The sequence below is a fragment of the Barbus barbus genome, assembly GCF_936440315.1.
Source record: "Barbus barbus genome assembly, chromosome: 17".
Taxonomy (NCBI): Eukaryota; Metazoa; Chordata; class Actinopteri; order Cypriniformes; family Cyprinidae; genus Barbus; species Barbus barbus.
Genome location: NC_136745.1, coordinates 15,110,967 through 15,131,498, shown reverse-complemented (window position 1 = coordinate 15,131,498; position 20,532 = coordinate 15,110,967). Strand labels below are relative to the sequence as shown.

General features: G+C 36.0%; 1 protein-coding gene and 1 pseudogene across 2 annotated transcripts; one reads left to right on the top strand and one right to left on the bottom strand.

Annotated features, from left to right (window-relative positions):
• Positions 1-286: 286 nt before the first annotated feature.
• Positions 287-5,596, bottom strand: LOC306882962 (cationic amino acid transporter 2-like). The gene is made up of 13 exons (XM_079437990.1): positions 5,521-5,596; positions 4,543-4,611; positions 3,524-3,893; positions 3,223-3,378; positions 2,970-3,135; positions 2,463-2,599; positions 1,879-2,101; positions 1,666-1,802; positions 1,388-1,490; positions 1,181-1,311; positions 913-1,079; positions 663-771; positions 287-590 (listed from the first exon to the last, which is right to left on the bottom strand). Exons 3-13 carry the CDS (start codon positions 3,885-3,887, stop codon positions 472-474), a joined length of 1,812 nt encoding a protein of 603 aa, XP_079294116.1. The 5' UTR covers positions 3,888-3,893; positions 4,543-4,611; positions 5,521-5,596; the 3' UTR covers positions 287-471.
• A 4,944-nt stretch (positions 5,597-10,540) lies between these two features.
• LOC306883600 (annexin A6-like) lies at positions 10,541-19,189 on the top strand (annotated as a pseudogene). Its single transcript has 17 exons — positions 10,541-10,549; positions 12,748-12,832; positions 12,935-13,029; positions 13,118-13,240; positions 14,530-14,620; positions 14,714-14,778; positions 15,327-15,387; positions 15,633-15,727; positions 15,810-15,923; positions 16,299-16,362; positions 16,554-16,633; positions 16,734-16,787; positions 16,895-16,988; positions 17,075-17,170; positions 17,305-17,358; positions 17,928-18,050; positions 18,951-19,189. The product of its transcript is annotated as an annexin A6-like (transcript).
• Positions 19,190-20,532: the final 1,343 nt, after the last annotated feature.

Sequence of the window (20,532 nt, the reverse complement as noted above, 5' to 3'; positions counted from 1 at the left end):
ATTGATTGAAAGTAACAGTATAGACATTTATAATGTTAGGAGTAGTATCAATAGAGACTGGAATAAAGATTCCTGAAAATTCAGCTTTGCCATCACATAAATTTCATTTTTAAAGTATGTTAAAACAGAAAATAAATACTTTTAATTGTAATATATTTTCACAAAATTGCTGTATTTTTTGGATCAAATAAATGCTGAGCAAAAGAGACTTCCTTTCAAAAACATTTAAAACATTTTTTACCAACAGTAATGGTAATGTGTAATGTAATAATGTCATGGTCAACTTGAAGAATCAGAATTATTTATTTATTTATTATAAAAAGTATAAAACGACAGAGATTGTTTGACTGCAAATACGATAAAACCTCTAGTAAAAAACAAACAAAAAAAACCTAGAAAGAGTTTCTTGCTGAACTGGTATCTACTTGACAGATGTGACAGGTGCACAGGATTTTTCTGTAGTTCATCAATTTATTTTGTTCCATCTTTATCAGATTTGGTTTCAGTGGTTTCAATGGTGACCTGACTGCTGAGTAACCTTTGCCTCTGGACGCTGTTCCTCACTCCATATCCAAAATAGATAAGGAAACCTGAGCAGAAAAAAGACACACATTTAATATGGGTTTGATTTTAAGCAACATTTCATATTTTGCATTGCATACCCCCAGCCATCCACACAGCATAGCGAATCCAGGTGTCTCCTCCCAGTTGAACCATCAAGTAAATGTTGATGAACACACTTGCCACAGGGAGTAAAGGCAAGAATGGCACCTGTGGTCACAGAATATATGAGATATGAATAATTTGTATTATTTATTAATATTTTAATGCTATGTTTAATGCTATTATATTATATTACATTACATTACATTATATAATATTATATTGCTTTGGTAAAAGTCCTGTGCTCACCATGAAGGAGGCTTTGGTTGGATTCTGGGGTTGCCTCCAGATAATAAGAACCGTGAGTAGCATTATGATCAGGATCACAGTTACACTCACAAGACACCAGATCTCCAGAAACAACAAAGATCTGATAGCTTTGCTCATCAGCAGTGACAGAATAAGCACCAACACAACTGCAAAATCAAAGATATGAAAGAAATTTGCTTATATAATGGTCCAAGTGATCATATTTTTTTGGTATTTCTGTGGATTTACTGAGGAATTTTCTACAGACCAAGAAAAACTGTGCAGGTTGTAACAGTATTTGAAGTTTCATTGGTAGGGTACGAAGGGGGTTTTAAAAACCCAAACGTAGAAGTTGTGGGTGTGCACAAATCATTTCCCTCTGAAGCCGTCTCTTGATACCTTGAAAGAAACCACTGTTAGCTTCAAAGATTTGCATCATGGTGTTAGAAGGGAAGTTTGGAGCTGGGAATACAACCTTAGTATGAGAATACAAATAGCCACAAGTGTGTAGGAGAAGAGGGTTCCAATCGACATCATATCAACCAATGCCTTCAGGTCAAATAAAAGAGCCATTATTGCTGGAATAAAGCAGAGCACATGATTTCCAGGGCTTTTGTATTTTGCTCAAAGACTATTTACTATTCATCTTAAAGAAAGAAAAAAAGCCCTAGTCTTATGATTTGGCTTAGTCTGTCATATGACAGAGATGAAAAAGTTTGATCCGATTTGTAGATCATTTTTTAGTACACTTACCAGCAACAGTGCCAGAGGATAGTGTGGCCACTACCGGACTCTGCCGTAAGCTGACTTTATACAGTGATTTGAACATAAGTCCATCTCTGGCCATGGCGAACAGGACACGGGGCATTGGGAACATGGACCCCAAGAGACTGCAGATGAAATTAAATGTATGTAACTGATCCAATACATAACAGAGATTCAAATCTCAATCAGTGACTCCTTTACCTTGTTGACAGAGCGCACAGGGACCCGACTGCCACAACGTACTTTGCAGCAGCCCAGCCAATGTAAGCGAAGGCCACAGGCAAAGGACTCTGAATGCTGAGTCTGTAATATGGCATCATCAAAGTGAGAGCTGCCGAAACACCAAAGTACGCCAGGAAACAGATGAGCAGAGACGCCACGATACCCACAGGTATAGACTTCTGAGGATTCTTCACCTCCTCGCCTATAAAATCAGTTTAAAAACATGACTACTGATGATAACATGCACTAACTTTTAAAAGTTTGGGATCAGCAAGATTTTTTAAGAGAAAAAAATTATTGCGCACCAAATCAGCATATTTGAAAGATTTCTGAAGAATCATGTGGCACTGAAGACTGGAGTAATAATGCTGAAAATTCAGCTTTGACATTATAGGAACAATTTACATTCATTTAAATAGAAAACTGTTATTTTAAATTGTAATAATATTTAATAATATCACTATTTTTACTGTATTTTGATCAAATAAATGCAACCAAAGTGAACAAAAGACTACAAGAGAAAACATAAAAAAATGGCTCATTATTAATGTTTTCAGATTTACCTGTAGTTGCAATGCAATCAAAGCCAACAAATGCATAGAAACATGTAGCTGCCCCGGCAAGTGTTCCTTCAAATCCAAATGGAAAAAAGCCACCTACTCCATACTGAGTGGTGATGTTGATAGTGGATGTTAGGTTTCTAAAAATAAAAGCAGTTTTAAAGGTGTATTAGGAATAGCATGCTAGCATACTAGCTGTACTATTTTTTGCCATTATAGTAAGAGTAGTATGCTATTTGCTATAGAACATATAGATTTAGCATTTTTAGCTATTTTTTGTAACTTGTGTCAGTCCAATCAAACAATGAGTCAAAAAAGACATGAAAAATTGCAGTCGATTTTATTCTTACAAATGCAGTAGACTGTGTATTCTATTAAAATTTGTATTATATGTACTATATACTGCATCACGTAATATGCTAGTATTCTATACTTAACCGAAAGGATTACACTGAATATAACTACAGTATGCTGAAAGTTCCAATAAATAATAAATGCAAATGTACTCACTCATGTTTTGCTGTTGCATTCAGGATGATGTCTTCAGTGATAAACCAGTTCTTTAGGTTTCCCTTGATGAAGCCAGCGATGATGACAAAAACCAACACCAGTATATTAACACTTGTAAATATCTTATTGACCGTGGTTGATTCTTTCACGCCATACGCAAGAAGACCTGTGAGAAAATTACGGTAAGTGTCTAAGCCTTTGCCATAGATGGTAAATTTAATAATGAACCAGACAGTGTATGATAGTCAGATACCAGAGAGAATCATAATGAGACCAGCTGCAAAGAAGTCTGGGTAAGCTGCCAGCCCAGGCAGGTTCATGGGTACATATTTGCTAAAATAATTAGCCATCACATTTCCAATAAGATCATCAAATGTACCACTCCATGCCCTGGCCACACTTGATGTGCCTAAACCAAGAGAAAGCTCTGTTAGTATTTGACCTTTGACACTTTATCTATCTATCTGTCTGTCTGTCTGTCTGTCTGTCTGTCTGTCTGTCTATCTATCATTATGCTGTATTTGCATTTTTATAGGCCTTTGATTTCTATTTACCGATGACATAAGACAGTAGTAAATTCCATCCTGTGGTGAAGGCCCACACCTCTCCTACAGTCACATAGCTGTATAGATAGGCAGAGCCGGTCTTAGGAACCCTTGCGCCAAACTCAGCATAACAGAGCCCAGCAAAGACAGAAGCTAAAGCAGCAATGAAGAAGGAGATGATAATACTTGGTCCAGCCAAGGTCCGGGCCACCTCTCCAGAGAGCACATAAACACCGGCCCCCAAGGTGCTGCCCACTCCCAAAGCCACCAGATCTAATGTTGTAAGACAGCGACGAAAGATGGAGACCTCTCCCTCTGGTTCCAGGGGCTTTCTGCGGCACAGGCCCCTCAGGAAAGACCGCATTGACTGCATTATTGGCTGTTATAGGTGAGTGAGAATAAAATGTTAAAGGTTTACTTTGAATATTGTTTGTCTGTGAGGTTAGAAATATATGAAAAAGTTGGTTAATGCTATATCCAATTTTTTTTTTTAATCAATTGTACACCCAAAAAATGAACATGCTGAAATTGTACTCAACCTCAGGACATCAAAGATGTGGATGAGTTGTTTGTTTGGATTTGTTTCTTATAAACACACTTGTGGATTATTGTTATGTTTTTATCAGCTGTTTGGACTCTCATTCCGATGGCACCCACTCACTGCAGAGGATCCATTGGTGAGCAAGTTATGCAATGCTCAGTTTCTCCAAATCTGTTCCGATGAACAAACCAACTCATCTACATCTTGTATGGTGTAAGGGTGAGTAAATCTTAAGCAAATTTTAGTTTTTGGGTGAACTATTTCTTTAAACTAATTACATTTTTTGGCATTTTTATTAAGCTAAAATTACTTTTGCTTTATCATTTTATCATCATATCAAATGTCATTTTTAATATAATTTCCATGCTACTGTGTCACTGGACAACTAATCTGGATTATGCTCAGTAATCGGCCTGAAAAATAATAGTTTTTAATCCTTTGCATGCTAGTCATTTATTTGTCAATTCATTTTTGTCCTCCCATTTACCTTATCACAATGTCTTCATGTTTTTTCACAAGTACTGAGATGTTTTTCTTTGTTTCTTTCCTTTGAAACCTTCAAAAAAGAAAGAAAAAAACAACAACAACAGATCACTGATATCCATCACTAACTATCTTTGTGATCCACAAATGATTTCTTTTTAAAATCAAATTAAAATCAAAATAAAACATTGTATAATGGATCCACTTTAAATTATAAAATCATTTCATTCAAGTGATTTTGAAAAAGAAAAAAATCTCAATCTCATTTTATATGCTATTTTAACTTCATTAACATTAAATTAATATTTTCATTGGTGTATTGGTTCATACAACAATATGCAGTCAGGTGTCCTTCACTTTCTACTGTATCACATATCCTCTTCTAAATTCTAGACAGAGGTCTGTTCTGTGGCTCCATGAGATAGTAATGAAGAAGGATAGACAAAGTTGCCTTCATGACTTGACTTGGCAGTGGTCGGCTGGCACACGTTCTCTTTGTATAGTGGCTTTCTAAACACTGGAGATTTACAATCCATGCTAATCCTGCCAGGAATCTACTGCTGCATTCGATAGCACTGACCACATGCCATGCCAACATGAATGCACAGAACATAGTGTTGAAAAAAGGTTTTATTAGTACTATTCTACTGTAATTATTTAACTTTTCTATTGTGACTATTTTATGTAGGAAACTGTTATTGGTTCATTTCCATGCATTATTTTATGTTTTGTAAAATGCATGTGAACTGAAGCAGGATTTTATATATTTTTCTTATTAATTAATAATTTTTTTACATTTATTTACACCTGCTGTTGCATTGAAAATATTTACTGAATGCACCGAAGTAATGCATAATAAAAAGAAAAGCCAAACAAAAACGTTATGACTATAATGATACAATGTTATGATTATTATGACTAAAGAGCTTGCAAAGACATTTCTTGATGCATTTAATTAGTAAGTGAATGTTTGTTTCTTTACCTTAATAGTCCAGAGAAGTTTGCAGTCTGTATCTTTGCAATAACTATCTAAATATATCCGTCCCTTTCACACCAATGAGGCCAAATGATTTTTACAACAATATATACAAGAGTGGACTGTTTGACCCACCCACTCAATGGCATTAAAAACAAAGTAGCCTTTCTTTCCGCATTTCTCACTGGCCCCATAATGTGCTCATAATTACAGCCAAGGCACAGGGTGACGATAAAATTCCATGTCGAACACCAAAGAAAGATTTGTAACATTGCTGTGAGGTTATGATGACCATCTATCTCAGCAAATATTCACACAATAAAACAGGATGTTGTTTCATACAAGAAAGAAATAGGACATTCTTATTTATTAAACAATTTCAACAAACAGTTCACTTTATGTACACTAGATGGGAGCCCAGCTTTGCCATGCCTTGCAATATACTGACTACAAAGAAATCAGGGCTTAGATCGAGATGGTCCAAGCTAATCAGGGTCTTCAGAATTACTAGGGCTACAGGCAGGTGAGGTTTTTTTCAGGGTTGGAGCTAAACTCTGCAGGACATCGGCACTCCAGGACCGACGTTGCCTACCCCTGGCTTAGATGGTGACCTTCATGATTTGTAGTGCAGAAAGTTAACACATTTAATGCTTTAAAGTGCCCCTATTATGGGTAATGAAAGGTTCATATTTTGGTTTTGGGAGTCCCCAACAACAGGTTGACGTGCATGCAAGGTCAAAAAAACACTTTCATCGTCTTATAATATGCATTTATTTTTTACCTTATTTGCTCATTTTGCCTGTAATGCCTGATTAAGCAGTGTTTGTGACTCAGTGCTGCTTTATGTACAGCATTACCGGGGAAACCGCTATTTTTACTGCTCCAAAAGCGGCATCTAGTGGCAAAGAATGAATTTGCATTTTCATTCAGACCAACAAGTGGGCGGGCAATATGCTAATGTTTCATGTTGACATCAACATGAAACGGGATTCGTTTTAAAAACGACTCGTTTCAATGATTCAGAGTCGACTCTTTCTTTTGAGACACAATGACTTTATACACGGTGCATTTTCGGATTTAAAACTTTGCAGGATGTTTTCATGAAGTGAAGTGAAGTGAAGTGACATTCAGCCAAGTATGGTGACCCATACTCGGAATTCATGCTCTGCATTTAACCCATCCAACGTGCACACACACAGCAGTGAACACACACACACCGTGAACACACACCCGGAGCAGTGGGCAGCCATTTTATGCTGCAGCGCCCGGGGAGCAGTTGGGGGTTCGGTGCCTTGCTCAAGGGCACCTCAGTCGTGGTATTGAGGGTGGAGAGAGCGCTGGACATTCACTCCCCCCACCTACAATTCCTGCCGGCCGGAGACTCGAACCCGCAACCTTTGGATCACGAGTCCAACTCTCTAACCATTAGGCCACGACTTCCTTACATCATTCACTTAGAGCTGTGTTACACACCGCATGAAAGGTCATTTTCAAAAATCCATAATAGGGGCACTTTAATGTAACGCTTATATATAATGCTTCAATTAAACCATGTTTTAACAATAACTGTAACAAAAGTGTTTGGAAAATACTTAAGTCATTCTGTGAGTGTAATGAGATAACACTGTATTTAGGAAGAAAAGTTTACTGTAAATGAGTACTGGCTGAATCGGCCCCCTCTCCCTCCATTCTGCTCTACTATGCTGTTCTGACCTTGGATTCCTCACCCTCTTACCGGAATGACCGAAAGGCTCGGACAGATATAGCCCTGTCACAATCTCACGCCAAGACAGACATGATCAGCCACTGCATACTAAGAGCATATCAGAAAACACTCTACTTTTCTCTTGAAGTTTATTCAAAAGACACTGTGTTTGATTTAGTTTGTACTTGGCTCCAATTCAGACTGCATCTGAGTGCTTTATTAACTGTTCATATAAACAGTTTAAGAGATGTGTCTGCCTAAATATGAGTCTGACTGCATTTCCAAGCAAGACCTTTCCTCAAGATCTTTTACTTTTACTGGTTCATTTTCATGATGAAGCCTGTATGTATATACAGTGTGTGTATACACAAAATCTTAACACATTTGATAAATGACTACACTCTTAATTTGATCATTGTGTCTGAATATCAAAATTTGTGAGATTTAGACGGTCAAACCATTTTTGAGGTTAAATGATCTAATTTGGTCTGTCCAGAAAAGTGTGATCTGCAACATTTTATTATGTTTAATATGACAGGTTTTTGTGCTTATCTGTTAATGAGCGATTTGTATGTTTTAACATTTTTGCCACATTTTTTCTGAAAAGGATTTGATTTAGTGTTATCATCTTTAAAATATAATACTTCATATAATTCATAATAATTCCATGAAATAGATGTCGACATCTTTGCTATTCACAAAACCCTATAGAGACTATTGAGTGAAATGAATTGGAATTAATAGTAGTGCTTTTATGACATATACATTTAAATATGGCAATTAAAAATGAATATTTTTGCAAACACAATTCTGAATAGAATTGCATAGTATTTAACATTAATGGCACTTGTATATTAATAACACTTAATATAGGCTAAAGAACGATATCAAAAATATGTTAAAAGCACATTGTTCTTGAGGAAGGCACCTTACACCATATATAAACACAAGCTTGTATCAGCAATAATTTACTTGAAAATGCTTACCTTAATTCCTTCAAATGCTTCTAATATCATATAAAAAAGGTGTCTATTTAGTAATGTTTCAGATATTAAAGGTGCATTTAGTAAGTACTTTTTAGCTGGCTATTTGTCCCAAAAGTAATGGTTTTCAGATGTTTATGTTTGTTTTTAAAAAGAGGCAAAAATACTTTACTCGCCTAAGAAATCTGTGTGAATTGCATGCCACAGATGATCATTTGATGTCAACATGGTGGCTGCCGTACAGGATCCCGTTTCGTCTAGATAGAAACGAAGTTTAATTCCCATTTCTGTTATATTTTTTCCATGTCAAATTTATTTTAATTTTATTACATTAAATGTATTAACTTTGCTGTGGGTAGATCGTTAACCTCACAAATTGCATAGGCTACTATGCATTTGTCTCTCAAAATATCTTGACTTCTAGGAATCCCCAAATTAGCTGCATATGCAGATCAGGAGGTGCACTGTCTGAAAACCAACGCTTCATGCCTTCACTGATAGTAGGCTAATCCCTACGTCGTTTATCACGACAGGCTTTATAGCATTACATTACATCCCAGCTGCTTTATCCTGAGCTGGATACTGCGTGTGGTTTGCGCCGCATGCGTTGAGTCAGAGAAGAACAGCTGATGCACGCACAGACGTTTCTCAGCGAGAGACCACTGAAGAGAGACAACGGACCGCTGTCAACCGGAGCTCGAGACTCCCTGAGATTAAGGTAAAATGTTACGTTTGCTGTTGTTACTATTTGTAACTATTCTTAACGAATGCATTGGCAAATAGTGGGACGCATATTGCAGCATATAAACGCGCGTTTCATAGGCAAATGGTACCACTTTAATAACTTCAGCGCTCACAGATGAGTACAAATATTTCCCTACTACCACAAAACTCAGTTTTATCAAATAAACACACGTGTGATTATTGCAAATGTGAAAAGTCGATTATAACGCAAAAGATTATGAATGAATGAATGGATGATGCATTTATATAGCGCTTTTATTGTGTATTGTCATACACCCAAAGTGCTTTACAATCATGTGGGGGGTCTCTCCTCAACCACCACCATGAATGTAGGAAACGTCTTTTTATGTCATATCAGAGAAGCTGAGGATAATTTTCATTCATTTTTTTTTTATTAATTTCATTATAATTTGTGGTATTGCTGCTTGGGTGGGGCTGTGAATGTCTTTCTCAGACCTTGGATGTATTCCTGACTCAGACCAGACAGAGAGACATGCCTATTTTTGGACTGACACACATTTACAATTTTAAACATTACAGAAAGTTGAATATGATCTTCTGTTTTCTATTTTTATTTTATTTTGTTTTACAAAAGTCTGCAGAGTCAATAATGCTTACACAACATACAAGAAGAAGTGAGAAATTTGATGAATTGTCGTTGTGCAGTAACTGCTTGCATCTTCTGGATGATTTGTGCACAAGTTTGGCATTATATCAAATTTCCCTTGGTCCACTGCAGACTGGATGTTCTTCCATCACTGAGAGTTCCCTGTTCTTTTTTTGGCTGATTTTGATTTAGTGAAAGAGAGCATAGCATAAGTTCACTAGGTGGAGCCAAAACAAGAGTATTTGGAAAATGTGGTTTTGCCTTCAGCTTTTAAACCTATAGGGAGTAGAAATGGTTTGAATTAGGGGGAAATTATTTTTTAGATCATTCCTATGTGATTAAACAAAAATCATAAAGATTGAACGGTTTGGGATACTTATAGGAGTAAACTTATGGAAACATTCATAGTTGATTTGCTTCAGAAGCAATGTATTTTTAACTACACTGTGAATAGGGGACTCTTACGGTGGCCGAAAGAGCTCAAAGCGCTGCAAATAGAAAAAACACCTGCAAATTAAGAGAACAACTTCCTCAGTTTTACAACACACGCTGCAAATGCTCACAACACAACCAAACAAAGAAACACACTGCAAATAAAATGTATTTGGTTGTATTGTGAGCATTTGCAGTGTGTTTCTTTATTTGTTTGTGTTGTGAGCATTTGCACCACCTGCTGTCAAACTGATGAAGATGTTTTCTTGATTTGCTGGTGCTTTTTCTATTTGCATGTGTTTTCTGAAGTTGCAGCACGTTGAGCTCTCTCGGCCACCGTAGACTCTGGATAATATATCTAACATATTTCCATTGTATCTTATAGTAGACATAACTCAGATTCCAAAAGTAATGAACTGCCCTTTTAAAAAGCACATCACATTTTGTCTTTAATCATACACAAGCTAAGGACAGACTGACATTAATTTGTTTCTTGTTAATTCTCTCTCTAGGTTCAAGACTATCATTCCATAGGCAACCAGTAACTGATCAAACATGGGCAAAGTAAGCCAAAACTTCTACTTGCGTTATGTTGATGTAATGTTTGTATTTTGATCACAAAGCCACAAAGACATGACCTCTGCCTCCTTTCTCGTGGTAAGGAATCTCGTTTTCCATCTATAGTAGTTCAGAGAGTATAGGATATCACAGTTTTCTTTATGGAATCTCAGAGGTCAATGAGTTGCTCATTAAAAAATTAGATCTGTTGCGAACACCACAATGCCGCACGTAGACATGTGGTGGTTCAGTGGTCTTATTTTTGAGTTACTATTTCATTCTTGACATCTTACCTATTTTTTTTTTTTTTTTTTTTAATATTAGCAAAAAGCACACTAATAATTAATTATTGATGCTTGCAAAATCAAGTATCACTGTTGCTTTTGCTATTATTAGGATTAGGGATTTGAATAAACCTCTAACCCTAAGTATTAAACTTTGTTTGTGCTACACTCATGAATAATACCTTAAAAAATGCAGCTTATTGAGGAGAGGTGAGCTATTAGCTATTAAGTGCTCAAAATTGATAAATGCAGAATGATAAAACAGGAGAAAAAAACTTAAATTCAAGGAGGGACCATGCTTGTGACATACTGAAAACCATTTAGTAATGGTTTCCACTGGCCACATGTTGGGGAGTTTACCATTGATGTGTAGCAATCACATTTTCTTCAGAAAATGTCCTTTATATTGCTATATTTTGTCATTTTTAAGTTATATTTCACTGTTTTTTTCTTTCTGTAGCTGAAAGACAACGTTCTCAGTGACATCTTAGATGTTTTCTGAAGGCAAGAAACTGCTTGCCACTACACTAGATGGCATAAAGCATTTCTTATAATATTGTGGAGGTGTGCCTGGCCGGATGTTTGTTTGCTGAAATCGGTGTTGCTAGGGGTCTGTTGCTGTAGACGTGGAACCCTACAGCTGCTGTGTTGAGCGAAAGCTGCTGGAGAGGCCTTAAGCATGTGCACAGAAGCTTGTGGGGGAGGACCCTGGCTCTGTGCCCTACTAAGACACACCTAGGGAGACAATGAATGCAGAGGAACTTTGAAAATGCACAGTCATGCAGCATTTATGCCCTGTCAGATGTAAGGTCTGCTGCTCTCTGAAGGAGAACGATCCCTCTATAGATTTGGTAGGGTTGAAAGTGTAAGGTTACAGACATTTAAGTAGCATACTGGCTTTCTGTCTCTCTCAGTCACACACAAACCGACTTTTGCTGCTGACCATAACACACAACTGCTGCACTGACAGGTGTCAGCTGTCCACTCTGTAGTCTTGCCTGGGTTCGGACTAAAGGCCAGATGAGGGAGAGTCTGATTGTTGGTATAAAATTACATTTTGGGATTATATAAACACATTTTGTCCCACCCATGAGAAAATTAAAATAAATTTTTGACTTCAGTATAATGCACGAGACTTTAAAAGACATCTAAATGCACTGCAAAAAATAATTGTCTTCATCAGTATTACATCCTTAAAACAAGATTAATTAACTTTAGAAAATAATGATTTCTGATTGTTTTTAAGAGAACATTTTATATATTTTTTTATTTCCACTACTGCTCAAAAGTTTTGAAAGAAATTAATACTTTTATTAAGCAAAGATACAGTAAATTGACCGATAGTGACAGTGAAGACTTGTATTGTTACAAAATATTCCTATTTCAAAAAGATGTGAACATTCTATTAATCATATAGCACAGTTTCCACAAAATCATCAAGCAGCACAAGTGTTTCTAACATTTATAATAGGAAGAAATGTTCCTGAGCACCAAATTAATGTATTAGAATAATTTCTGAAGGATCATGTGAAACTGAAGACTGGAGTAATGATGCTGAAATTCAGCTTTGCCATCATAAAGATATATTAAATTTGAAAATAAATTAAAATAGAAAAATGTAATTATTTCACAATATTACCGTTTATACAAGATTTTCTTGTTTAAGCATAAACCTCACTAAATTAATGTTTGAAGACAGAAACAAATATTTGGGGAAGAGCATTTAATTCAAGATATATTCCCTGAAAATTAGTCATAATATTGTATGCAGTTTTGCTTCAAGTAATTTTATCTTGTAATATGGAAATAAAACATTTTGAATGCTTATTATTCATTGGGTTTGATAAGATTAATCTTACAACAACTCTTGGACTTCACTGTTCAATAAAAACAATAAGACATTTATTATTTTTGTTATAGGAATTCAGAGGTATAATTGCAGATCACCCTGACTTTGATGCGGGCAGTGATGCAGAGGCCCTGTATAACGCCATGAAAGGCTTTGGTGAGTGTCAGGACTCCTCATCTATAGATGCTAAATATGAAACCAGTGGCTGCTGGGATATGTCCATATGATCACTTAAAAGTATTCTCTTTTGTGTCACAGGAAGTGACAAGGAGGCCATCTTAGACCTGATTACCTCACGAAGCAATGCTCAGAGGCAGGAGATCCGTGCTGCCTACAAATCACAGTATGGGAAGGTACTGAAAATCTCTGGCAAGCATTCAGTAAATAGATAAAAGACTTATAGAGCAAAATATGCTTTATCAAAAATTTGTTATTTTACAGGATGATCTGATTTTAATTGATGATCTGAAATACGAGCTGACAGGGAAGTTTGAACATCTCATTGTGGGTTTGATGAGACCTCCAGCCTATCATGATGCCAAAGAAATAAAGGATGCCATTAAGGTATGTGAGAATCTTGATGCTTTGAGAATTTGAGACTTTCAGTTAAATGTGCTATGCCTGGCTGATGGAATTGCGCTGAAATGAACTATTCAAATGCATGCTTGTATTCAGATAGATGTGTTATGCTGTATTATTTAATTCTGTCCTTAATATTTACTGAAAATATATTTAATTATGTGGTCTAACCTATATTTGTCAATCAGCTAAACAGAACAGAATAGTCACTAACAACCTCATCTCTAAGCATCATTCATTAAAAGACCAATTACAGTATCAGCTATATTCTCTGTTATTTACTGCATGTTTTTTTCTGTGAATCTATTTTGCTGTTGCTATCATTAGGATTCGGTAAGTGATTTTCCTTAACTAATCAAATGGTAATAGTTAGGCCGGTTCTTTCTTTAGTGAGTGTTAACTATTTCATGTTCTTTTTGGCTGTGAAAAATTAAAAAAGGATTTAGCCAATCAGGACTTCAGTAATAGAAAACATGGAAGAAGTGTCTGACTATACCTTTAGAAAAGAATTAGATTTGGTAACACTTTACAATAAGGTTCATTAGTTCACATTAGCTAACTACATTAGATAACATGTACTAAGAATGAACAATACTTATTTATTAATCCTCGTTAATATTAATTTCAGCATTATTAAAATCACGAGTTGTGTTTGTTAACATTAGTTAATGCACTGTGAACCAACATGAACAAACAATGAACAACTCTGTTTTATTAACTAACATTAACAAAGATTAATAAATAGTGTAATAAATGTATAGTTCATTGTTTGCTCATATTAGTTAATACATTAACTTATGTTTACAAATGACACCTTATTGTAAAGTGTTACCATCGATTTTTACATATTTAATATTTATTAATCACAGATATAGTACCTGCTTCGTTTCAACTCTTAGTGGGGAGTTTAAACCTAAATTGCTGTTCATTGCAGACTTTAACTGCTTTCTGCAGATGCCTTGTTACCACTAAAGACTGCATGATTTGAAAAATGTTCGTAATGCTAACACTATCCTATATGACACAATAATCTTCTCTCATTTGAACACATATTCAATTTTAACTTCAATACTTATAATTAATACTTAATTTCAATACTTATACATATCCAATAGTATAATTTCTCTGTGTCATTTAAGTAACTGCGCTCATATCCCTCTGAATAATTATACTAGCTGACTGTGCATTATCCTTTACAAATCGACAAATACAAATTAAAGAGACATAATATGTGATTTTTGCTCAGTAATGGACCTTCTTGCTGTGCTTTAAAGGGAGCAGGAACAGATGAGAAATGTCTGATTGAGATTCTCACTTCAAGAACCAATGAGCAGATTCATAATCTGGTGGCAGCATACAAAGATGGTGAGTTTTTTTTTTTTTTTTTTCACAAATTAACAAGGAACCAGAGATTCTTCTGAACTGATGCAAAGCCTGACTCTGTGATTGTATTTACAGCATATGACAGAGACCTTGAAGACGATGTTATATTGAACACATCTGGACATTTTAAGAAGATGCTGGTGAGTCAAATTGTCAGTCAATTGTCGTGTGCGTGTCATTTGTTTCCCTCTTGTGTCCTTATTTGGTTTGTTTCCTGTCCTCGTTGAGTGTGAATATTAGTTAATTCCGTCCATCTGTATTTGTCTAATTATCTATGATTATTCTGTGTATATTAAGTCCTGTCTGTTCAGTTAGTTTTTGTCTGGTCTACTCGTTACTTCCCGGTGTTCCTGTGTGTCAGCCATGCCTTGTCTTGCCCTGATGTCTACATTAAAGATTGTTATTTGACTTTATCATCGTCTCGTGTTCCTCCCCGTTGTGTGCACCGTGACACAAATCTTGTGTGTATGTTGATTTATGTTTTATATATCAAAGGTTGAAATATTTATGATTTTGTTGTTGTTGTTGTTTTTTTTTTAAGTAGATCATTTTAGATCTACTTTACAATAGATTTAATTGTAGATCAGTTTTTTGTTGTTTTTTTACAATACAGTTTAGTGACAAACTGATTCTTTTTTATTCTTTTCTCCATTTTGTGTTTAATAATGATGATTGTCTTGTTTCTTAGGGGACCAGAGAGAAAGATAATGTTGTTAGTGAAGACCTCGTGGAGCAAGATGCTCAAGTGAGTGTGAATATGAGAATATTAGAGTTAGAACTAACTATAAATTACAATCTGTTTCAAACAGATCATTGGATAAATGATACTACAGATTAATATTATGTTGATTCTGATTGGTCAGTTGTGACCTTCTGTTGACAAATGTAGTCCTTTTTTTATTTTTTTTTTATTTTTTTTATTGTTATTAATAGCATTCATTAGCCAAAGACACTAAGAATTGCAAATATAATATGATTTCCTGTTATTTTTCAGGAACTGATGAAGATACGATTATTGACATTGTGGCACACCGGTGCAATGCACAGAGACAAGAGATCAGACAGACTTTTAAATCTCTTTTGGGACGGGTACGACATTGCCCTTTCTAGTTTTGTTCCCAATTCAATTGCATTTGGTATTTTGCTGATTTATAAAGTTGTTTTCCATCAGGATCTCATGGCTGACCTAAAATCAGAACTGTCCAAAAACCTCCAAAGACTCATCCTGGGTCTCATGATGTCTCCAGCAAAGTTTGAGGCTAAGATGATGAAGAAAGCCATGGAGGTACAGAGGAAATAAATTGTAACGGCACAATAGAACCAAACAAAAATCGTATTTGAGCTGTTTCATCATTTAAGCAGATTGACCTGATTTGTTATTTAACCTCTGTGTTCATTTGTTCACTGGGGGTCAGTGACCTGTCCAAACTAGAGCAGAGGTGATAGTCTCATTTTACAAGGATTGTTTGTTTACCAGTGTTGCTTTCATGTTGAGTTTCACTGGGTTAGTAAAAAATTAAGTCAAAAGCAGTGTTTTAGTGATATGCATATGTTTACATATAATAATTTGAAGCAATTTAGTATTAAATACTATGTTTATGCTTAAATAGATGCCTGTTTATGCTTAAATAGATGTATTTTAATTTTTGTTTTTTATCAGGGTGCAGGAACCGATGAACATGCATTGATTGAGATTCAGGAGATGTGTTCTGCCTATCAGAATGGTAACTAAAAACCTTACTGTACATTGAACAATGCATTGTCCAGCAGGCTGCGCCATTTATCAGTGCTAAATAGAAATAAAGAGTCTTTGTAATGGGGTATTTACTACAGTTTAAAGAATCATTTTTTACTGATAGACTATCCATCACTGTATGTCTACCCATATACTGTATATTCATTTTCTTCTACATAGCCTATAACAATAGTTTGGAGGACGCCATCGCATCAGAGACATCTGGGCATGTCAAACGGATCCTGATATCTTTGGCACAGGTACATCCACACAGTTCTTGCATCCAAACACATGAGTCGCAGTTCATACTTTGCACTTATAAACTCATATTTCACCTTCAATCTGATTGGTGTTTGTCAGGGAGCCTGTGAAGAAGACCTAGCAGACGTAGCCAGGGCCTTGGAAGATGCCTAAGTGAGTGAGAAATACTCTTAAATCACTGTCAACTAACTCTTATTTATCAAGTATAAAGGGTAATGCCAGAGTATTATCATAAGATTACATTTTTTGTCCAATTTAAGGAATTGGCAGATGCATGCAATGCTGACTCCGGTGACTTGGAGGACAAGTTCATGAGTATTCTGTGCACGAGGAGTTTTCCTCACCTGAGGAGAGGTAACGCAAACACGTTTGCTTCTGGTACACATGCTAATACATGTTTTCACGGATGCTCTAGCCAAAATTCGCTATATCCCCTCCAGTGTTCCAGGAATTTGTGAGGTGCAGCAACAAAGATATCGAACAGATCATAAAGAAGGAGATGTCAGGAGACGTTAAAAACGCCATGTTTGCTATTGGTAAGAACTGTGTATGATATGACTTCTTTAACGGTTACATCAGCTAGCCTTTTACGGGCACATGTTTTGCATACAAAAAAATCATATGACTCCAGTCATCTAAAAAATAGCAATTGCATGTGTATATTTTCCAGTGCGGAGTGTGAAGAATCAGCCATCTTGCTGACCGATTGTACAAAGTCATGAAGGTAAAAGTGCATTATGTAATACACTTCCCTCAACATCTGTCTCTGAGCAGGAGGAACAAACTCAAACAGCTGATTTATCAACTCAAAGTGCCTATAGAACAGGGAAAAAATGGAGATACTTGTTCTCACACAACAGTAATCACACTCCAGTAGTCTGGAGTTTAGAAGACATTTCAATATTTTATAGCTCTTACTATTTCATAAGGGGGGAAATCTGATGCTGAAATAAAACATAACTGAGGACTCAATTAAGTCTCTGAGAGTGAAACCTTTACTCTGAGTGATGAATTACAGACACTGATTAAAATCATGCTTTACTGAGTAAGTCGCTCACTATAAAATGAAACGTGTTTGTGGGTCTTAGTTTTTGTGGGCTAAACGCACTTGTAAAGCAACAGTCATGTAGAGCTCATCTGATGAGAGAGTATCTGTGCCAGCAATGGCTTGATTATGAGTCACAGGCCCTGTGATGAGCATCTGCTGAACTATTGATGATGCTTTGCTTCATAAGCATTGCACAGATCAGCGGTCAGGCCAGAGTTTCCTAAGCATTGTGACTTTCCCTGCAGGTCCTGGGAACAGACGACAGGGCTCTCATCCGTATCATGGTGTCCCGCTCTGAGATTGACCTCTTCAACATCCGCAAAGAGTTCAAGAAGACCCATGACGCCTCTTTGCATGAATTCATCCAGGTAGACACGCTCGTTGTAAGTTGTGTGTTCCTTCTCATACATACTGCATGCATTTGTGCATGTGTTACTGGTGCGATGGGATGTTAGTGAATTTAAAAGAGTTGTGTAGATATTGTGTTTTGTCTTACTGTAGGCGTTGCACATCCTCTTTTGGTTAAGTCGAGGGGAACAGAGTGTTTGACCGGTTCCTGCGGTGTACTCGCTCGACTCAGCTGTTTAGGAATTTCCCCTGCATGCTTGACTTCCTCTCAGTTTGCGGAATCTGATTGGTGGATAGAAAGGACACAGGAAGTGTCAGGTCTATACTGGCTCTTTAGTCAAAACTCCCTTTAGAGATCAATAACAACACTAAATTATACATTTTATGTCTTGTTTTTGGGGCTTATTATGCTATTAGTCGGGCCAGTATGCCAATAAACAAACCAAAACAAATTAATGCTTCTTTTAAATTCAAATCATATAACAAAAAACAAAATAACAGCATGATTGATTTTTAGATGCTTGCAGATAAAGCATGCTGAGAACAAGTCTCTCTCTCTGTGTGTGTGTGTGTTTTTAAGGTGTGTCAAAAGCTTTTCTGATTAAATTTATTGTTTTGTAGAATTGCATGGTTTCATAACATTTTCATTTGCATTTGCAAACATTATTTCCATGGAAATGCACTTTAGACCATGAAGGAAGGAAAGTGATCTGTTGATCTCACAGCTTGCACCGTTATTATGAAAGTTTATACGAAACGCTCTGTAATTACGTAATGCAGTGAATTTCATAATGGCTTAATATTATTATGCAACACCAAACTTCCACTGATATGATTGATGTTCACTCCCAAATTATTGGGTGTGTTTTGATGCTTTATTTCAAAATGTTTGTTCTGACCAAATCATATTATTTTCTCAGGGTGACACATCAGGAGACTATCGTAAAACCTTTTGATTGTCTGTGGAGGTGAGGACTATAACATTGTCCGTCACCCGGGATGTGTCACAGGATATTCATGCCAAGTAACCAGTACACTGTTCCCATTCATTGTTTGTGAGATGCTAGTCAACATAGTCTTTGTGCCCTCTGCTGCTGCTGCCATGACTATGCCAAAACTAATGACCTATGCAGAAGCCACACCTTGTCCCATTTTTTGAAATCGTGCAGGAAACTTTTTTTTTAATTAAAAAAAAATGTTTACAGTTAAGAGCACTTTTTATGGTGTTACCGTACTACCAGTGCTTTGTTACCCAACATCCTGTTTAAATTGATCACCCTAAAAATATAAGACGTGATCGTGTTTGAGTTTGTGTTGTTAGATGGACACCATTGTGTTTTAATACCAAAAGTTGCTTTAAATTTAGTACAGAATGTGGTTATATGCTTATGAACAAAGTACCAAAATTGTTAATCATACAAAAGTAAATAATACAAAAAAAGATCTGCACACTTGTTGTTCTCCCTTTATTTAGAAAAAGTTAAAAGTGGCAACGTTTCGGTCAAAGACCGAATTTGATGTATTTTTTTGATCTTGCACCTGGCCAAGATGCTTTGGATGTGTGTACCTTTACTTTTTTTTTTTTATACAAAAGTAAACAAATAAAAAGAATAACGGTCATGTACGCAAGCTTTCATGGGCATTTCAATAGGAATCCACAAATATTTTCCCACGCAGATTTTGCAGCAGGTTTAAGTTGGTCACACAGATTACACTATTGACAATGGAACTTTCCACCGCACCTTTAGTATTTCCATGAATTGCATAGGCCTATTGATATTATGCGCAATTAATATTATGGCATGTAAGCTGAATAGGAAAACTGACATTAGTTTTTTAAAAGCCCATTCACTCCATGGATGATAATTTTAGTGAGAGAGACAGTTTTAAAAATTGTTCTAAATTTAAAAGAATAGACTTGAGTCCACACCACAACTATAATGATAACAGCACAGAAGGAAAGATATTCACAAATAGTAGTTCATGCTCACTTAAGGAAAAAATCATATTTTTATGTAGAATGGGTCATTAATTTTTTTATTGTGTAGATTCTAATTACAGGTGACATTCATTTTCTGTTGACAACAGAAGATACAGGAAAACTTTTCCTACTTTTTAAAAGTTAAGGAATAATTGACGATGGGCCGTTGCACCTCAGGTGTGCATTATTTTTCTAATAATTCAACGGACCGAAGTCAATTATTCCGTTTGTACTACACACCTCAAGACACTATTCAGATTATATATTTCAAGGCATTCGTCCAGTTTTTCTACTTAAATCGCTATTGTGAGTAGGATTATTTCTTCCGCATCTCATCCAACGCCTCGTAATTTTAAACCGTGACGGAGGCTTGAGCCGTTGATAGTAGACTAATGCAGTTAATACAGTAAATAATTAAGTTATGAGAGGAGAGAGCGAGAGATTACGTCTCTGAGTCTGTGCGTCTCTCAAAAGTGTTCGGCAGAGGTGTAAAAAGTACTCAATTTTACTCAAGTGAAAGT